This window comes from Anopheles stephensi, chromosome 2 (assembly GCF_013141755.1).
Source record: "Anopheles stephensi strain Indian chromosome 2, UCI_ANSTEP_V1.0, whole genome shotgun sequence".
Lineage (NCBI taxonomy): Eukaryota > Metazoa > Arthropoda > Insecta > Diptera > Culicidae > Anopheles > Anopheles stephensi.
In genome coordinates, this window is record NC_050202.1 from 7,006,474 (window position 1) to 7,023,837 (window position 17,364).

Consider the following 17,364-nt stretch of genomic DNA (forward strand, 5'->3'; position numbering starts at 1 on the left):
TCGAAAAATAACTTCTAGTTTTTTCCCCTAAACGAGATTGTTATTTCTCTTCTTTATTGTACCTTCTTCTTGTGTCCTGAAAATTTGTTACACTTGAAGGTAAGAATAAGAAAAAAACGGAACGAACACTACGAGATAGCGGGAGAAGAGCACAAACAGGTAAAAACAAAACCCAAACCTCTGGTCCAACGATGGTTGGCAAATCATGGCCCTTCTCCCTCTTCTCCACCATTTCCACATTACCCTCCCCTTCCCATACACCATCATAATCCGGCACCGGAATACGGGTTTTGCTCGTACTGGCGTTTTATTCGGTCGCGGCCTCACGAGCGAAAAGCGCTTTTCATTTGATTATAATTTATGGGTGGCAAAAGTTTTCAAAATTGCTTTCGCTCATAAATTGTGCAAAATTACTTTAGGAGTAGAGGAGCAGCAGCAGAAGAAAAAAAAACATGCCCTGCACACACACACACAAAAACCTGGAAGAAGAATGATGAAAGTATGGCCCACCACCCATTGGTCCGATGTGAGTGTGTGTGTGTAACTTTTGAGTAGAAGTACCAACCATCACCAAAGAACGACCAACCGTACCAACCGAGAACGCACGGAGATGGACTTGGACAAAATTTAACAAATGGAGGCGCCTGGTGGTTTGTAGGATTTTTGCTCCAATTTTTTGTTTTTTTTTTTACCAAGAGTCCTACGGTAACACCACCAACCAAAACATAAGGAAAAAACCGGCAATAAAAACAACGAATATTTTTCCGAAGAAAATACGATCATCAAGTTTTTCCAACCACAGCAACCAGGAGGCGTTGCTGGGGATTTTTTTTTTTTGGTTTCTACTCTAAAACCCTTGTTCCTTGGACCTTTTTTTCCTTCCTTTCGGGCTGGTTGGTACACATTGATTGCGTTTCGAACGCAGAGAGGGTGGAGATTGTGTACCCACCAAAAGACGAATCGGCCCTATCCGTGCGACGCACGCACCCCGAAGGAAAATGACAAATGAGGGTGAAAAAGTTAAAGTTTTTCCCCCATCATCACCACCACCAGCAGCCAGATCACCTCCATCACCTTTATGCTTATTTTGGGCAATGAGCACCCAGTACGCTGGTGGTGTTTGAGTTTGAGTTGCTTCCGTTTTCTTCTGCCGAGCAACCTCGGTAAGTGGGTACTCATCCCATTCGGAGCCCGCTTTTCTGCGAAAGGTCAACCGAGATCCGGACCGGCGAAAGAAAAGATCGGACCGGCATGAAATGGTGGTAAGGTTAGAGCGGAAACGGTGCAACCGAGTAACGAGTGGCGAGTGGGTCAAACAAAATTTCCTAATTCGATAGAGTTTACCCGAAAGTCCAAAATAAACAGAAAGAATTTAGTTTGTACCGAAGCCTTACCGGGGAGCCTTTCCGGAAAATGGAGCATCAGCGACAAAAGCCCTCCGGGGTAGCAGTTAAAGCGAGAGCGAGAAACAGAGAGAGAGTGAGAGAGATCGGTAGTTCGTCCCGGGGAAAGTTTAAGGTCTACTACGGGTACGGCATTTCCCTGCAATGGCCCATGTCGCCCAGACAAAGTCGCCGCCACGCCTGTCCTATCTGTCTGTCGAATACAAAAAGGACAACTAATGAACTTATATGAATTTTTATCCATGCCCAGGCAAAACGAACTGAGTGGCCCGAAACCGAAAAACGTAAATGGGAAAACGACTGCCCCAAAAGCCGGCACACAAAGTTGTGAGGGCGGAAAATTGGTTTTTCTGGCTGACCAATTCTGATTCGTCTCGATCGGTCGTGTTTCGGATGTTGGAAACTGCTTGTCTGTGAGCGTGTGCATCGTATGGTATAACGAGAGAGAAAAAAAGCCTAAAAGCAAGACAATTTTCACTTTTGCATAATCAACCCCCGTCGGTTGCTCGGTATTATCGAACACGCTTATCCATCTCAACGTTACCAGACCATCCCTGGCTCAAGCTGCCTGTACAGCCGTTTTGGTGCTACCTTTGGTTCAACCAAAACTGGTAAAAAAAAAACCGGTGCCGACCGGGAAATGGTCAACGGTTTTTTTTTTTTTGTAAACGATCGCCGTGGTGAAGATCGAGCCGGCAAATCGGTTAACTTACCCGATTTCGTAAAGGGACTAACCTGGAGAGTGGGACAAAATATGATGATGATGAGAATCAATCTATTGTGTAATAGGTTGCCCTGAAATTTGATCTTTTATCGGTGGCCAATTCGGTGGAAAAACCAACGAAAAAAAAAACACCTAAAAAGCTCCCAGCCAGCGTTATTGATTTTCCCCTTCTGTCATTATATCGCCACAGTGGTAGCTCCATCGGGACGAAAGTAATGACATACAAGAAAGAATGACGACGAAAAAAAAACGAAGTGGAAACCCCATAGGAAGTCTTCACCTCAGCCACACGGCTCGGGCGAGCCGGCAAGCCCATTTGCAGCTATCAAACTGATTGTCGCCCAAAATCGTACCGGCCACCGTTAATGAGCAGAAGCAGCCCGAAAAGCGCCTCGCTGTAATTTAGAGCCCGGCACCATTTCGCCATGCACCGCATTAGGAAGCCCAAACCGAACCATGTTCGAAGTAAAGCTGCTTGGGTGGTGGAACCAAAGAAAGCTAAAAAAAAGGTAGAAATAAAATCATTACCAGAAAGTACCACCACCACACCAGTACGGCAAATTTTTAGGACCCCCGACGAACAACTGAACGCAGGGATGAAAAAAATTCGCATTTAAGCAAACAAAAGAAGTCAACACACACACACACAGAGACAAAAGAAAAACCATACGCCTTCCTGCTGCTTTTCTTCGCGGGGAGATTTTAAGCTTTCGATAGCCAGAGCCACCCAGCAGAGCCAGCTAGTCAGTGAGGGAGGAAAAAAAACGCGGCTGACCAGATCGCGCGATTCTGGAGGCTTATTGAAGCGTAAAGGCGTGGGATGGGATTGGAAAAAGCGAAAAGTGGGTTTTCTGTAATTTTCCACCCACCTCACCACACACTTTCCAACGTTCGTTTTTTTTTTTTGTTTTGCAAATATTTCCGGCCAACATACAGCGAAGCAAGGGAGAGAGAGAGAAAGATAGGGAGTGAAAATCGTTGCCAAAATGGACGACGTCGATCATCGCACGGTTGCATTTTCGGAAAAATTAAGATCATGCGATGGGTAGAAAAGGCAACCGGAGGGGGAGGAGCTGGATTTTTCACGCTCACTCTCTCTCTCTCTCTTCCTCTCTCTCCATAATATCCCAAGTTTGGCATGCAGTCGGGTGGAAAGCGTGACGTCGAGTCGAGACGAGCGAATGTCTAAATAACCGGAACCATCCAAGAAAAGGCAAAATAAACCCAACCGATCCTACCCAGCTGCCGGCCAGGGCTTCGCTGCCTGTGTGAGTGTATGTGTGAGTGTGTGTTCCTTTCTTTTCTTTGCATAATATAATCAAACAACCTTTGGAACGGTTCCCAATTGGTGTGGGTTCGGCTGGCGACTTTTATCGTTACCACAGATTGCATTGGATAGCTGCGGTTAGATAACAGACTCTCTCTCACACACACACACCTATTCTCTATTATCACTTACAAGCTCGTGCGGTGGGTTTGGAACATGGAGACAATGCTCATCGAGCCACAAGCAAGCTGTGAAGACTCTGGGGAGTGTTCGAAATTCCAAAAAATGGCCCATCCCCCTGCGTAGGCATCCGAGGGTTTCGGGATGTCGCGAAACCGGGCAACGGATCCGTCATAAGATTTAATCGTGAGCATCTGTTCTGAACGAGAGCTGCCATGGCCTCCGGGCACACTGCATAAACCATTCGGCAGCACTGGGCGTCGTTATTTTTTCCGGTCTGTATGTGTGTGTGTGGGCACTTCTTTAGTCGTTGCTGCTGCAGGAAATTATACTACCACTTCACGTGAAGACTGCTCCGGGAGTGGCCACCGCTGCTGCTACTGCTGCAGAAGATGGAAAATTGGATTGGATTTTCCTGGGCGAATGGAATGGATTTTCCTGTGCCCTGTTTGGTGATTTGGAAATCGGCCAACTGTGTAATCGGGTTGCAGTCCGGTCTGGTTCTGGCCTGTGACGCACCAGCCCATGGGTGCTTGCGCCACTGATGAATCCACCACGGGCCTTCCGGAACGCCGCCCGAATGTACAGAACAATTGACTGTCCCTGTGAGCCGAAAAACCCACCGGAGTGTTGTGCCTTTCCTTTTCCCTCCCCCCACCCCCCCTCAATAGCTGGAGAACGATTTTCCGGGTGCATTTAGGCAAAAGTTTTGTTCCATTTCCATTTCCATTTCGCTGCTCCCTTGCGGCGATCGTGTAAAGCTAGAGTCGCTGTGAGTAATATTTATTTCATGTTTTTCTCTCTCTCTGTCTCTGTCTCTATTCGACAACGCAGGTTCAGTCTTCTATGAATTGTGACACGTCGGTACTGCGCACCGTAGCACGAACGTGGCCGCACGGAACATGTCCACTCTGAAGGAACGCAACAAAATGTGCCATTCTAATTTAATATTCATTGTGCTCTTCATTTGTACTGGTAAGTATTAAAACTTTTAGATGAAGTTCTATCTGCATGCATTTTGGGAGTTTTAGGTTTTTTTTTCGTTTCTCCCACCGGCAGGATGTTTAGCGTTGGTGCGCTGTTGCCAAAAGCCGAAAGTAATTGCTATTGGGAAGTTTTGAAGCAATTTAAATAGAGTGAGTTAGGCATATTTTACACTTGCTAGGTGTGCGGGCATACTTTTGGTAACTTATTTATCGAGCGCTGTGAACAAGCGTTTATTGTGGGTTTCGTGGGGAGCCTATCTGATAAGTGTTCTCATTCTATCTGTACTCCATCGTAATATCCACATTCCTAGATCTGCCATGTTGACTGTCCGTTTATTAATATTCTGGCAAAACTTCTAACAATTTATTTAAAGAATTAGGCAACAAGAATTGATGTTAAGACAATTTTCTTTTTCAGAAAAGAGAAGCGATCTTCTAGATCATCTTCAGACCATGTGGCAGTTGGATGCTTAACTGATCGCCTCATAATTCATCAGAGCCTTACACTATCAAAGATATTTTGATGATCTATTATAACTTCATATAACTTCCTTCCGAGCTCAAAACTCGCCATTATGCACTTATAATGAAAATAATTTTAATTACAATGTAATGTAATATTTTGCTTCATCCCCTGGCCAACAACTTTCACCGAGTAAACACCGCTACTGCATGACTAAATTAATTATCCAAAGTATGCAGGAGCTGCACTTGTGAAAAAAAAATCACCCCAATAGTTTAGGGAAAAGTTATTGAAACTACAAACGAAGCTGAATCCGCCCGGGAGCAAACTGTTTTCTCTTAAAATTCAATACGAGCATAATTTTCACCGGATGATGGAAAATTTCTATTTCCTATGAAAAACCCCACGGTGCCGGCCATCCGGTTATGGCGATGTGGAATTTTGGTTCGATTTTTGAAGCACAGTTTTACCGAACGAAACATTCCAACATTAATTAAGCCAAAGCTCCGTTACAACATTCCATATCGCCCAGGGGGAAGGTGGGAAACGGAGGGAGGGAGGAGGGAGGTTGAAAGCCATCGAAACGCACTTCCTCCCCCCCCCCCCCAAATACTCGCCTCGTCGACTCACCCACTCGACCACCCTGTGGAAGTGATTGCTGAGTGTGCGTTTACATCGTTTCGTCCGCTTCCTGGTAGGCGATCCGTAATAAGGATCGTTTCTTTTTTCTTTTGTGTGTTTTCACCTCCACTTCCCTCTCTAAGCAACCCCTAGAGTGGAAAGGGGGGGGGGGGGGAAATAATTTTCCTCGCTGGTGAAATATTTTCCATTATCGTGCTTTCGGTCGGTGTGGGAATCAAATATTTGTAAATATAGTTCATAACTGCCACTCGTGTGTGCACCGTGTGAGCGCACACAAAGGACCGTGTGTTACCGGGTGATGCTTTTTTTGTTGTTCTTTTGCTAGCGCGTCACAACCTAGCCCCGGGGACCGGAAGCCCAAAAGTCACCGAACGACAGAAAGGCTTGGCCTGGGAATGATCAAACTTTTGATTTATGTGAGCATGCGTGCCCACCGATGCTGACGCTTTTTCCACGCCATTTTCCACTCCCACTCCACGTATGAGTAGCGGAGGGTTTCGTTTTCTTTTTTGAGTTTCGTTTCGCCTGCCCCATTATGCCATTCCTATGGGCGGGCTGGCGTCGGGCTCGGGGCGAGCGCACCAAACTTTGACTCGTGCGCTATCTACGATAATAACAGCTCATCAGTTTACATCTTCGACACGGCTTGGCAAAAAGTCATAAATTATGCGCGGGAAAAACGGAGTCCACCCGACACGGCCCAGGACGCGACTGCGTGCGCGATTCGTCCCACCGGCTCGATTCGGCCCAATCCACTTCCAGCTCGCGGTGAGCGTGGTTCCGGGAGGGCCTCGAAAATGGTTCTAAAACTACCGGAAGCATTTTCGAACCCATCGCGCGCGGCAAGCGGGCAAGTAGCTTTGGGAAGGAGAATTAAATCAATATGCCGGAGGAGTAAGTTTTGTGCCGAAGAGCCATCCAACCTTGAGGAAATATTTGTGTTTATTCGTTAACTGTAGTTAGTCACTGCCAGCGGCGAAATTGGGGTTCGCTTGGCGTCCCACGCTGTGAGGCGAATCAGGTTTTGCCTTTCGCGGTATGGCATAAATAAATCAATAAGTGATTGCCGTTATTGCCACCGATTGGAAGGCTCTTTGGGAAGCGTATTTTTACCACTACTAATAACACGGTCCTGTCGGAGGTCTTTAGGATTTGATTGGAACCGACAGACACATGGTGGTTAAGTGCTGTACAGGAAGCGCTTACTTTCCCACTCGTAATCACTCCTCGGCGGACAAGGTGGCCTGACAAGGTAATCTATACTTTGCTTCAAATAATTGCTCACATAATTGGGACGAGCATGCGATAACTACACAACCGAGGCCGGCCGATTGTTATGATTGAATAATCGTCCATTGGAAATCAATCAATCTTAAGCAGCTAAGCGTAAGCGGCACTATCACTATAATGGCACAAACTAATCTCCGGAAGGCCGTTCGTTCAGCTGGTCTGAAGATTACTTGCGGCGCGAATGCGCCACACTAGAGCAACACACACAAAAAGCACCGATCGAGATCGCCGCACTTGCTTCGCTCCAGGCTAACCAGTATTTCTGCACCACCATATCAGCCGTTTGACGTCATGGCCGAAAACGTTGGCACGGTAACGCTTCGGGCGTATCCCGGTTTAAAGTTCTCCTCAACTTCAATTATCTCGCAACTGCAGCTAATCAAACATTTCCGGAGGGCTACAACCACCACCACCCCCGGGAACGTTCAACATTTATTTCGTTCGTCCTCGAGGCACTATGTGGGGCGATAGGAGTGGTGGACGGATAGTGAGCCACAAAATAGCAACATCAGCACGGCGTCCCATATAATGCTAATCATACGTATAAATGAGAGTGACCCTTTTGTTGGCAAATAATGCAAATGAATGTAAATATGTGTTCCGGGCTGGCTGACCGGAGTCTCTTGCATCACACAAGCACACACGCTGGGTGGTCTGGGTGGCCATTCTTACTGACCGCAACGAAACTTGGAAAACGAGCGAGCGCTCGCGCCCACCCGGTACGCCCGACCGAACGGCAAAGGCTTTGTGCCTGAGTGAGTGTGGGCGCGTGACGAGACAAAAGCAACTGCACCTTCCACAGGATTGCATTGCTCGAGTGTGTGTGTTTGTGTGCGAATGCCGGTGTAATTCAATTCGATTAGCTTCAACGCTCAACCACAGAAACCATCGAACTGAAATGGTAAAATCGTGGACGAGCTAAACCTTGAGTTTACCCGGCCGGAAACGTGCGCTGCCCGGTATCGCGTGCGCCGAGGGCTCGAAATCCGGCTAACCGCCAAGCAAAACCACCCGCAAAGTACGAAGGTGGTACGAAAATGTGTTGCCCCCGGTCGTACGGTGCGGACGAGGCGCTGCTGTCCATCGAGAGGGTAGATAATCTAATTAATTTGATGGTAACTCTTGCGGCTGCGGTTTTGTAGGCTATTGTGGGCCTGCCGGACGGGCCCAGAAATTGGGAAGAAGCGTCGGAGAATGCAGGATGCAGAAGTAAAAGCGGATAATGAATAAAAGGACACACGGCGACGAGAACGTCGGTGACCGGTCATGTGTGACGCGCACAGTCCGTTCCGTTGGGGCAAATGAGAGCAGACGAGAGATGTAGAAGCGAGGGATAATAACTAACCCGGGTGGGGGGGGGGGGGGGGGGGCGAACCGGGGGAAGGGAACTGTGACGACGGTTCAAGGATTAGCTGATGCTAGCTAAATGCGTTTTGCCCGATGGTACGGAAAGAATGGGCCCCAGAATGGATAAGAGCACGAAAACAATCGCCAAATCCGGTGTACCACCCCGGCGGGTGGGGGGCTGGGTATGCGGGCATCCGGTTACTTGTTGACTATCGATTAAATCAAGATCATGGCTCCGAGATATAGTCCATTTGACGATGTCGCTCTATTGATAGTGGTCCGTCGGATTACGTAGGTGGAGGCCACTCATTGCCATTATGCGAGCTCGATCATGATGATGAAACCGAGCTTTTCGAGACACCCGCCCGGGTCGCCTACGCCCGGGCGAGGATGCAATAGTGTCTGTGTATGTGTTTTTTTTTCTCGACCCGAAAGGTCAGCACGATAAAAAGCGGACTCTTAGATTAGTTGTAATCCTTCCGGGGGTAGGATAGTTTTATGTTGAATTAATGAACCCGATAAGTACACCTGGATACAAATAGGGCGATCGTAAGGAAGACATTACGGAGGTTTATGGCGTGCTTACGCTATGTTTAGTGGACGCTTTTAGTATTATGCTGATTGAATTTTTGTCCGAATTTCTGGTTCACTAAACTCAAGATATTGTTTGGACGGAGAAGAACAAAGTTTAGAGTAAACATATACCGATAAACACTCCCGGTTGCTGTCCGTGGCTGAATACCATTGTCCAAAACTTCCATGCACAATACATTTGAGTATGAAACTATTATTACAGTGTTTTCCAGATCATAAAACATGCATCCACTTGCCTGACACGATGATTAGACACATCGTACCGGATCGAACCGAACTACGTCACTTTGTTTCCGTAATCAATGGACAGAGGTATTCAAATTGACAGCTCCGGGAGTAAAATGCAGATACAAATTGATTCGGTTCGCTAGCATTTGAGGGAAGTGTGAACGCCCACGTATCGTCTCACCGTACGTGGGACAGAGTATACAGCTCCGGGGAAATTAAATTAAGGCAACCAGTTATGGCAGACCAAGACCTGTGGAAAAGAAAACAGAAATAACGCCCACAGAAATAGTTAGGAATTCGGGACACAATTATTTAAATACTGGCACATCTCTCACCATCTTAACAACAGTGTGCATTTATCACATTTTGTGGAAAAATCCATTTTTTAACGTGAGACGTCACATAATAAAGCTATGTTATAAGTTATAAGTCACCGATTACTAACATGAAGGACCAGCATCAAATTCCATCCTACTCAAGTCCTATGAATCACTCAAACATACACTTTCTCAAGGAGAAATGACTAATTGCAATGCTTTATTAATGTTATATTTGGCTCTCGCTACACTCCCTTCGACAAGGACACACTATCAATTTTATTTCTCCCACTCGCGTAAATACTTTCACCACGGCTATCGAGCTCATCGAAGCCTCCGGTGCGCAAAACAAACAACGAACGCTACTGTGCCGCTGGCTATCAGCAGATAATACAAGACTTGATTTTTGATGTTCCTACCGTGTTCGGTCGTTTACTGTGCATACTTCTAATTAAGGACAGTTTTGGACTGGCCCAAGACAGCCACGGCAGTGCCGGGCCCATCCCAGCCCCTCAGAAACGATCCTTCCAATGCGTCACTAATCGGCTTGAACATCAGCAAACACACGCACATGTGGCACGGACATCGCACAAAACGGATGGGCGCTCTCTCGAGCGCTGCGAATGGCACATTTCACGATCTGTTTTATCGTAATGTTTACGTCAGGCCTGATACTGAAGGCATAAAAGCCGGCTTGGAAACGACTTTGGAAAACAACTCAATCAAACCAGCCAGTCCGGTACACGCGCGCTCCCTCAGAAGAGTACAGATCATTCACAATCTAATCCAGATTCTACACTTCCACTATCATCTTTGGGGTGTTGGCACTGTTGGGCGAGCGCTTTTCCTTCGAAAAAGAGGCCTCACTCCATCACTCACGCCGGTAACCGGACGCTTCAGCCGGTCAGGGCTCCCCAGATTGCGCGAACAAAACTGTATTTAATTATGTGGCTCATTTACTTCTTGGACGGTTCTACCCGTCCTAGCAGCTCGAACCAACAGCGGACACGGATATGACGACTTTTTTACGACTTTTTTATGAACCAAACCGGTCCAAATGGTCCGTGTCACTGAGAGTTGGGTTGGCGCCGGTTTGTAGCTAGGCTGGCTGGCAACTAATTTCAAACTAGCAAAATTCAGAACACCAAATTTGGGAAAGAGAGTTTTGCTGGCAAGCCTAAAGCAGAAGAAGAAAAAAACCTTGGAAACTACAGGAAAGAAGAAAGCAAACTACATTGTAGAAAATTTATTATGATGTGCACGATGATTCTCCGGGGGCCAATGGTCCAGTAGGCTTTGGTGAAGCGTGGCACCATGGCGATGGCTAGCAACCAACACTAACATGTAGCTCGATGGGAATGGTTTTGTGTGTATGTGTGTGTGTGTGAACCCTCGTTTTCACTGCTCGTTTAACGCTTCCGTTTCAGATTATGTAACGGGCGATATCAGTACATCCTTAGCCTTAAGTAAGTTGAACTCTGGTGCAACATTTTTCGCTGGACCATACCTAGACGGGAGCGGCGTTAGCAATGTAACTACACAAATCGGAACACATGCATATCTGCCGTGCAAGGTAAGTGTGATGGAAGCGTGCTGTGGAATGAAGTTGACCTCATTTTTTTCCATCTCCTCGTTCATCCTTTTCCGTTTTTCTTGTTTTTTGTTGGGTAATTCGGAGAGATCATATTAATTTTCACTGTCCCCATTCACTGCGACAAGTGCGCATTTTCATCCCTTACACACGAAGGATGCAATCATCATTTATCCTCCTTCCTTCTCACTCTCATTGCAGGTGAAACAGCTAGGGAACAAATCTGTTTCGTGGGTACGAGTGAGAGATGATCACATTCTCACAGTGGACAGGTGAGCAAAACCCCATGCCCCATGATTGATGCGTTTATAATTAGCCTACCAAACCCGGCTGGATGCTGCCCGGTGTGCTGTGCCTGCCCGAAGCCCGATCTCTACCCACAGCCAAAACCAAATTCCCGTACTGCCGTACGGACAGAAATTCGATTTGCGCAATTTGGGTCGAGGCAGCATCAGGCACCAATTGTGCCCAGTGGCGTAGAATGAGAAGCGTTTACAAAAGAATGTTCATATCGGGAAAATACGTGGATTGAAGCGACGGTCTGCTCCGAAACAGCCTCGTCGCGTTCACGGTTTTTGGGGTGGAAGGATTTCAATGGGTTTTCGCCGTTAACGCCTCCCACCCAACGACGCCACAGTAAAGAGGGGGGATTATTGACAACTGTTTGCACTGCAGCAAGCCATCGAGCAAACAGTGCCCGGGCACTACTGGTGGTGTGGTGCAATCGGCCGACGCGGTTTCTACCCGGTTTCGTCACATCAAAGCGTGGAAAATTCCTTCATCCCCCAGTTGGTGCCCCGTGGTGCCAGGGTGGGGGATAAAATCGTGCCGGGTGCTCATTAAGGACCGCCACCACGGTACACAGGCACACACATTGAAGAAGGACAATTACCTGTACCTTCTGCCCAACCTCACCCTTGCGCATGTTTTGCTCGTTACTTCCGCATAAAGCGCCGGGCGTATTGTGACGATCGCATTCAAGTGCACATTATTAGCGACTTGTTGTATGAACGCATTAACAAAATTATCTTACATCAGCTCTAACGACAAACGGCTCGAAAACATACCAGTGGGCCGCACCGCCTGTGTAATTGTGTCCCTTACGGGCAGGGAACCGGTTGAACACGAGGGGTTCGGAAGGTGGTTTGGGGGTAAATTATCCTTTGAAAGTGTCCCTACGCTCGTCGGCACGATGTGCAATGGCCCGCCGGAAGCACGATTAAAGTATTCTCTCGATTAGAGCGACACTCGATTGAATCGAGCCGGGGCCTCGCTTTAAGCGGTTCGGGAAGTAATGGAATTTATTTTTATGGCACAACTCGGTTCAATAGCCTATTCATAGGCAGGGGGATTCAAAGTAGTGCAACACGCGATGATGGCAGTGAGCAAAACAATCGATTATGTAAACATGGAATTACTTCCCATACTTGCGAGACTGTGTTTATCATAAAAAATGCGTCAATTGTTTTGTCTTCGCAGTGGTTTGTTGGTAAGACGTCTGTGCAAAAGGATTCTTGAATTCTTGGAATAGTTTTATAGCATTAAAGAAGAAGGGGTTTTCCGGATAATTTCACATGAATTATTACAATAGAGAGGGCAATTGCATCAATCGGTTTGAGGACACAACACAACGATTAACATTTTAAAATAATATCGCTATTGCTCTACATTATAAGGCACCAAAGTGTTTCCGGGATGTTCAAAGAAAGCGGTGCTAGTTACGTACTTCCCTGAAGCTCATTTAAACGTAATGCCCTGATCTTTAAAATAAGCTGATGATTTTAACGCAACTAGACTTTAGGAGGCCTTTAGTGTAATTAGCTCTGAGCATGGCTCTATGTACATTGTAGGTCCCTTGCACTCCATGCTCCATTAGATGATTCTTCGAAGCTAAGATCCCTTGGTACATAAAATTTTGACTGTTTATGCCACTGTCTTTCCTTAGATATGGTCCAACCAACAACGAGGTCTCTTGGAAAATTTAGCGTGAATAAGGCGATCGCTTCGTCAGGTGAAACCTCTCTTACTACGTGCTTTGTTGATGGGTTGCGTTGAGCACCCATGGATGATGAAGTCTATTTTTATAGCCATGAACCCTCAGGCAACAGACTATCTGAGGAGGAAACGTTCCTTGGACTGCGAGTTCTCTTGGTATAGATATCACATGATCATTACCAGGCCCTTTGTGCGATGAGGCCCCTTCAATAATATGTTGGTGAACGCTTTACAGACGAGGTCTCTTGTATAATATAGCTTTGATCAGATAATCACTTTGTTCGACGAGATCTTTCTAACAACGAGCTGTCTGGATAGTCAAATACCCATGGATGATAGAGTTTATTGGTAGCCAAGAACTTTTGGTGGTAGAATACGATCTCCTTAGGATAAATAGACCTCTTCGACTATAAGGTCTTGTGAAATAGAACTGAACGACAAGACTCCTTCTTAATGACTTGGTAGACAAAGTCTCTTGAGTGAGGAAGCACCTTAGAAGAAAAAAATTCTCTTATGCGATTCAATCCCTTAGACTAAGAAATCTTTAAGTAAGTAACGACCTGCAGACCTTTCAAAAGCCAAGGTCCCTATTAAATCCGTTTGTAACTGATGATATTGTCCTGTCCTGCTTTGCGATTGGTTAAGTTTAATCTGATTCACCTTCATAGCACGATGCGAGGGTTTCATAGAAAGAGACTATAATACTTTCAATTATAAATCCACACACAGTCTATTTAATAGAACTACCACGAAAAGAGTCCAGATTAGAATTTCTTAGAAAATTGAGGCATTTATTTGCCAGACAATTAGTAACGGATCACTCTCCGTGATTGTCCGTATCTGTGGTGCTGTGTTTGCGCTTTTCTAAACAAGCTGTGCCTGTCTTAATAATGTGTTTCTGCTATGCAACCAAACCACTCGCAATAATGCTGGAATGCTTCTTCTCACCACATTTCTTCTACTGTCAACGTTGTAAGACGGTCCGTTGATCGGGGACAAAGCGATGGTCCCATTTTCGACGGCACACAAAAGGCATGCAAAAAGGGGGAAGCAGATCAGTAGCAATCAATTTCGCAATGAAATTCAATTTTAATTGAACGTAGGAAGGCGAACAGGCATGCTGGTGCAGCAACTGATCCGGCCGGCCGATTCTATTGATTCCTTCCACACCCACCGAGATTGCCGGACTTAGTGTACCGATGTTTGCTTTCAGCATATTAATTCTCTCGATGATTTTTACATTTCATTTCATTTCACAACGCAAACCCCTCGGCACAATATGTTTGCCTGCTGATATTTTACACCAACATCATCGTCCCGACGACGGCCACAACCCGGAACACCCTTGGACACCTGTTTGCTCGCCTTCTCCCTCTCTCTCTCTCATCGTCGGCAATGTGCTGACTCACATGGACTCATCGTCGACCATGTCAACTCGAACGGAACGGAACGGATGGATGTTTCTAATGCAAATCTTCGCTGCTTCACATCGGCCCGGATGTGCCGATCGATCGCAATTCGACCGACACTGCAATCAAAACGACACACACGCTCGGGTTGGGGTGGCCTATCGAGCGCAGAATGACATTTATAGCCGACGAGCGCTTTCAATCATTCTACGTGGAGAGCAGCGGTGTGTGGACGCTGCAGATCAAATACGTGCAGGCCCGTGACGCTGGCATTTACGAGTGTCAGGTGTCGACGGAACCGAAAATCAGCGCCCGAGTACATCTGCATGTCGTTGGTGAGTATGGACATCGATTTTCCCCTACCCTGCCGTCCCTTTCCCTTCTTTCCAATCCTATTCCATTCAATTGCATCCGGTTTCCAATACTCTCGTACGGAGGCTGTTTTTTTCTTCGTCGACACGAATTGATAAGTTGTATGAAAGGATGGACGGATGTCTGTTGGGAAATGATGGACATCGCAGGAATGCTGATGAGATGCGGTTTGCTCTTGTTCCGAAGACAGCATCATCGTTTCTGTAATGCTTTTAGCTGCTTTCTGAATAGGGTGTTCTTCAATATCTCAACTTAGCTCCTATAATCACTTCAAGGATCTCTGCAATTCAAGAAGATCGATTTAAAACTGTCAAACCCAACAGTTACTTATCAATTCACTACTCGCACACAAATCAAGCAATTTTCATCGCCAATTGCAAATATTGATTCCTAGTCTAGGTACGTGCAATCGGGTGCATTGGTACCGGGGAAACGAGGAAAACCGAAGGGATTGGATGGATGTTTGTTTCTTCTTATGATCTCCATCGTTCCCGTCCCCGCTTTAGTACACATCATCCACCTCCATCATCCACCCTATCGGCACGCTCGTGATTCAATAGAATCCCAAAACCCATCTGCAAATGGTCGTCCACCGCAACAACCCGCCACACGGGGATTTGTACAACGACACACGTGTGTTTCTGTGTGTGTGCGAGAACTGTGTTTGGGAAAACTGGCTTACGTTTTAATTAAATTTAGTAGTCAGGTAGTTTGGACGAGCGTTTGGTCGAGTTGTCTCTTCAAATTCATTTTCTTGCAGGGTTGATTACTTTCAATCCACAAACAACTTTTGCATTAATCTTGCCGTGCAAGGCAAGCATGGGCATGGGCAACGTTTGCATGAAGCAAAACCCGGTCCGTACCGTGCTGCTGTGGTTTTGTGCGACTACGAAACCGTATGCCAGCTGCTGTGGTTTGTGTGGTTTTTGTGCGCGTGGTGTGGTTGTAGCAGTTGTGGCCCGGAATGTGTGTAGGAAACTAGTTTGTGATACTATTTTATTGAATTACCAGCGGAACCAGCTTCTTTCACTTCTCGGATCGTGCTCTCGAGTCCCAGTGCCAGTCAATCCGAACTGTAGTTTAAATATGAAAAATGTTTATTACTACCAATTTCGGTCCACACCACGAACCAGGCACATAATCCTCTCGACCAAGCTGCAAGCCATTCTATTGGAACAATCGTACACGAGGACATGATGACTCTTGACTCGTTCGATATCTCGTACGATGACGTCGTCACTGTCAGTCGATGATGGGTGCACTACACGTTTTTGCTAGCCAGCCAAATAATGGCCGTTTCCTGGCTGTTGAATGATTAAAACAAAAAGCCGGTTCCGACCGAGCATCCAGCCCTTGAAGGCCGGCTAATGCTTCCGGGAGTTCGGATGGTGCGTGGCGGAGGATGGGGCTGGCTGGAGGAACAAAAGTTGTGCGTTGATTTTTCGATAGGCAGCAGCATCACCCAAGCGCGGTTAGGGCCGAAGCTCCCTGCTCCCAAAATACGCACGGCACAGCAGCTGGCCAGGTTTTCGGTGAGGCCAGGTCGTCGCTTTTCCCTATTCAATATTCATCATATCTCCAAGTTCGAAACAAAAGGGCATGGTTCGCTCGATTTCGGTAGACGCGAGCGCGCGCGCGCACACACAGATAAGGGCCGGCCTATCTGGGACCCACGTGCCGCACCTTGCCCTAGGTCGGCTTTCGGTTGAGCCGGCCAGCCAGGTTTCTGCTGGTTTCGGTTGGGTGCACTCGTCAAAAAGTAATACGGTACGCTGTCAAAAACACAGCACAAAGTACAACTTTTTCCCATCCCAGCCGGATGTACTACCGAAAACCAGCGCACGTGTATACCAGATTACCAGATTTTGTCCCACGTCCTCCGGAACATCCCCCATTATCCCCGGCCATAGTGCACACGATAACGCGCCATATGTAGCTGACATTCCCGGGAACCCTAAAACGGGAACGGGAACTCTAAACTGTGCATGAATGTCCCAGGAACTCTCTCCCTCTCTCTCTCTCTCTATCTATATACAAATCCACTGCCAAACTAGCGCTATCTTCACATTCTTCCGAAGCCATTGTGCGGCCGGACTGGCCATAAATCGATTGTTACAAGACACTTATTACAGGTGGGTCCGCTTTCGTTCGAAGTAGCTGCAACGAAAGGGCATCCCGCAATTCAAACTACTTGTTCCGCAAGGGAGAGAAAAATGGTTCCCGTTTCCTTCTTCTGCCTTTTTTTCCTCTTGCTTGTTCTTGTATTCTACCTTTGATCCACCACCATCAGAACGACCAGCCCGGCCGTAATGCCGAAAGACTTCTTCCCGGGCGCGATAAATAACGTTCGCCTTGTTCTGGTCGGCAGCAACTTGAACAGGCGTTCAAAGTTTTGCTGCGTTCTTAATTAAATGCCAACAGTTGCAGGCGTACATACTTACCGGATTACTATCAAGCCCTTCTGTCACGGTGCCGGAAAGAAGTTCCTCAGCACACGGAACAAGCGGAAGCTCTGGAACACACACGGGCCTCCGGTCTTACGATCTGATTTCTCCT

General features: G+C 46.8%; 1 protein-coding gene across 7 annotated transcripts in view; it reads left to right on the forward strand.

Annotated features, from left to right (window-relative positions):
• The window catches only part of LOC118507974 (zwei Ig domain protein zig-8-like), a 48,582-nt gene that overhangs the window by 20,173 nt on the left and 11,045 nt on the right, over positions 1-17,364 (forward strand). For all 7 annotated transcript variants that reach the window (XM_036047313.1, XM_036047307.1, XM_036047308.1 and 4 more), the window contains 4 exons: positions 4,409-4,549; positions 10,869-11,014; positions 11,234-11,304; positions 14,608-14,771. In XM_036047313.1, the coding sequence (XP_035903206.1) occupies positions 4,477-4,549; positions 10,869-11,014; positions 11,234-11,304; positions 14,608-14,771 (454 nt within the window). In that variant the 5' untranslated portion in view covers positions 4,409-4,476. The remainder of the gene's footprint in view (positions 1-4,408; positions 4,550-10,868; positions 11,015-11,233; positions 11,305-14,607; positions 14,772-17,364) is intronic.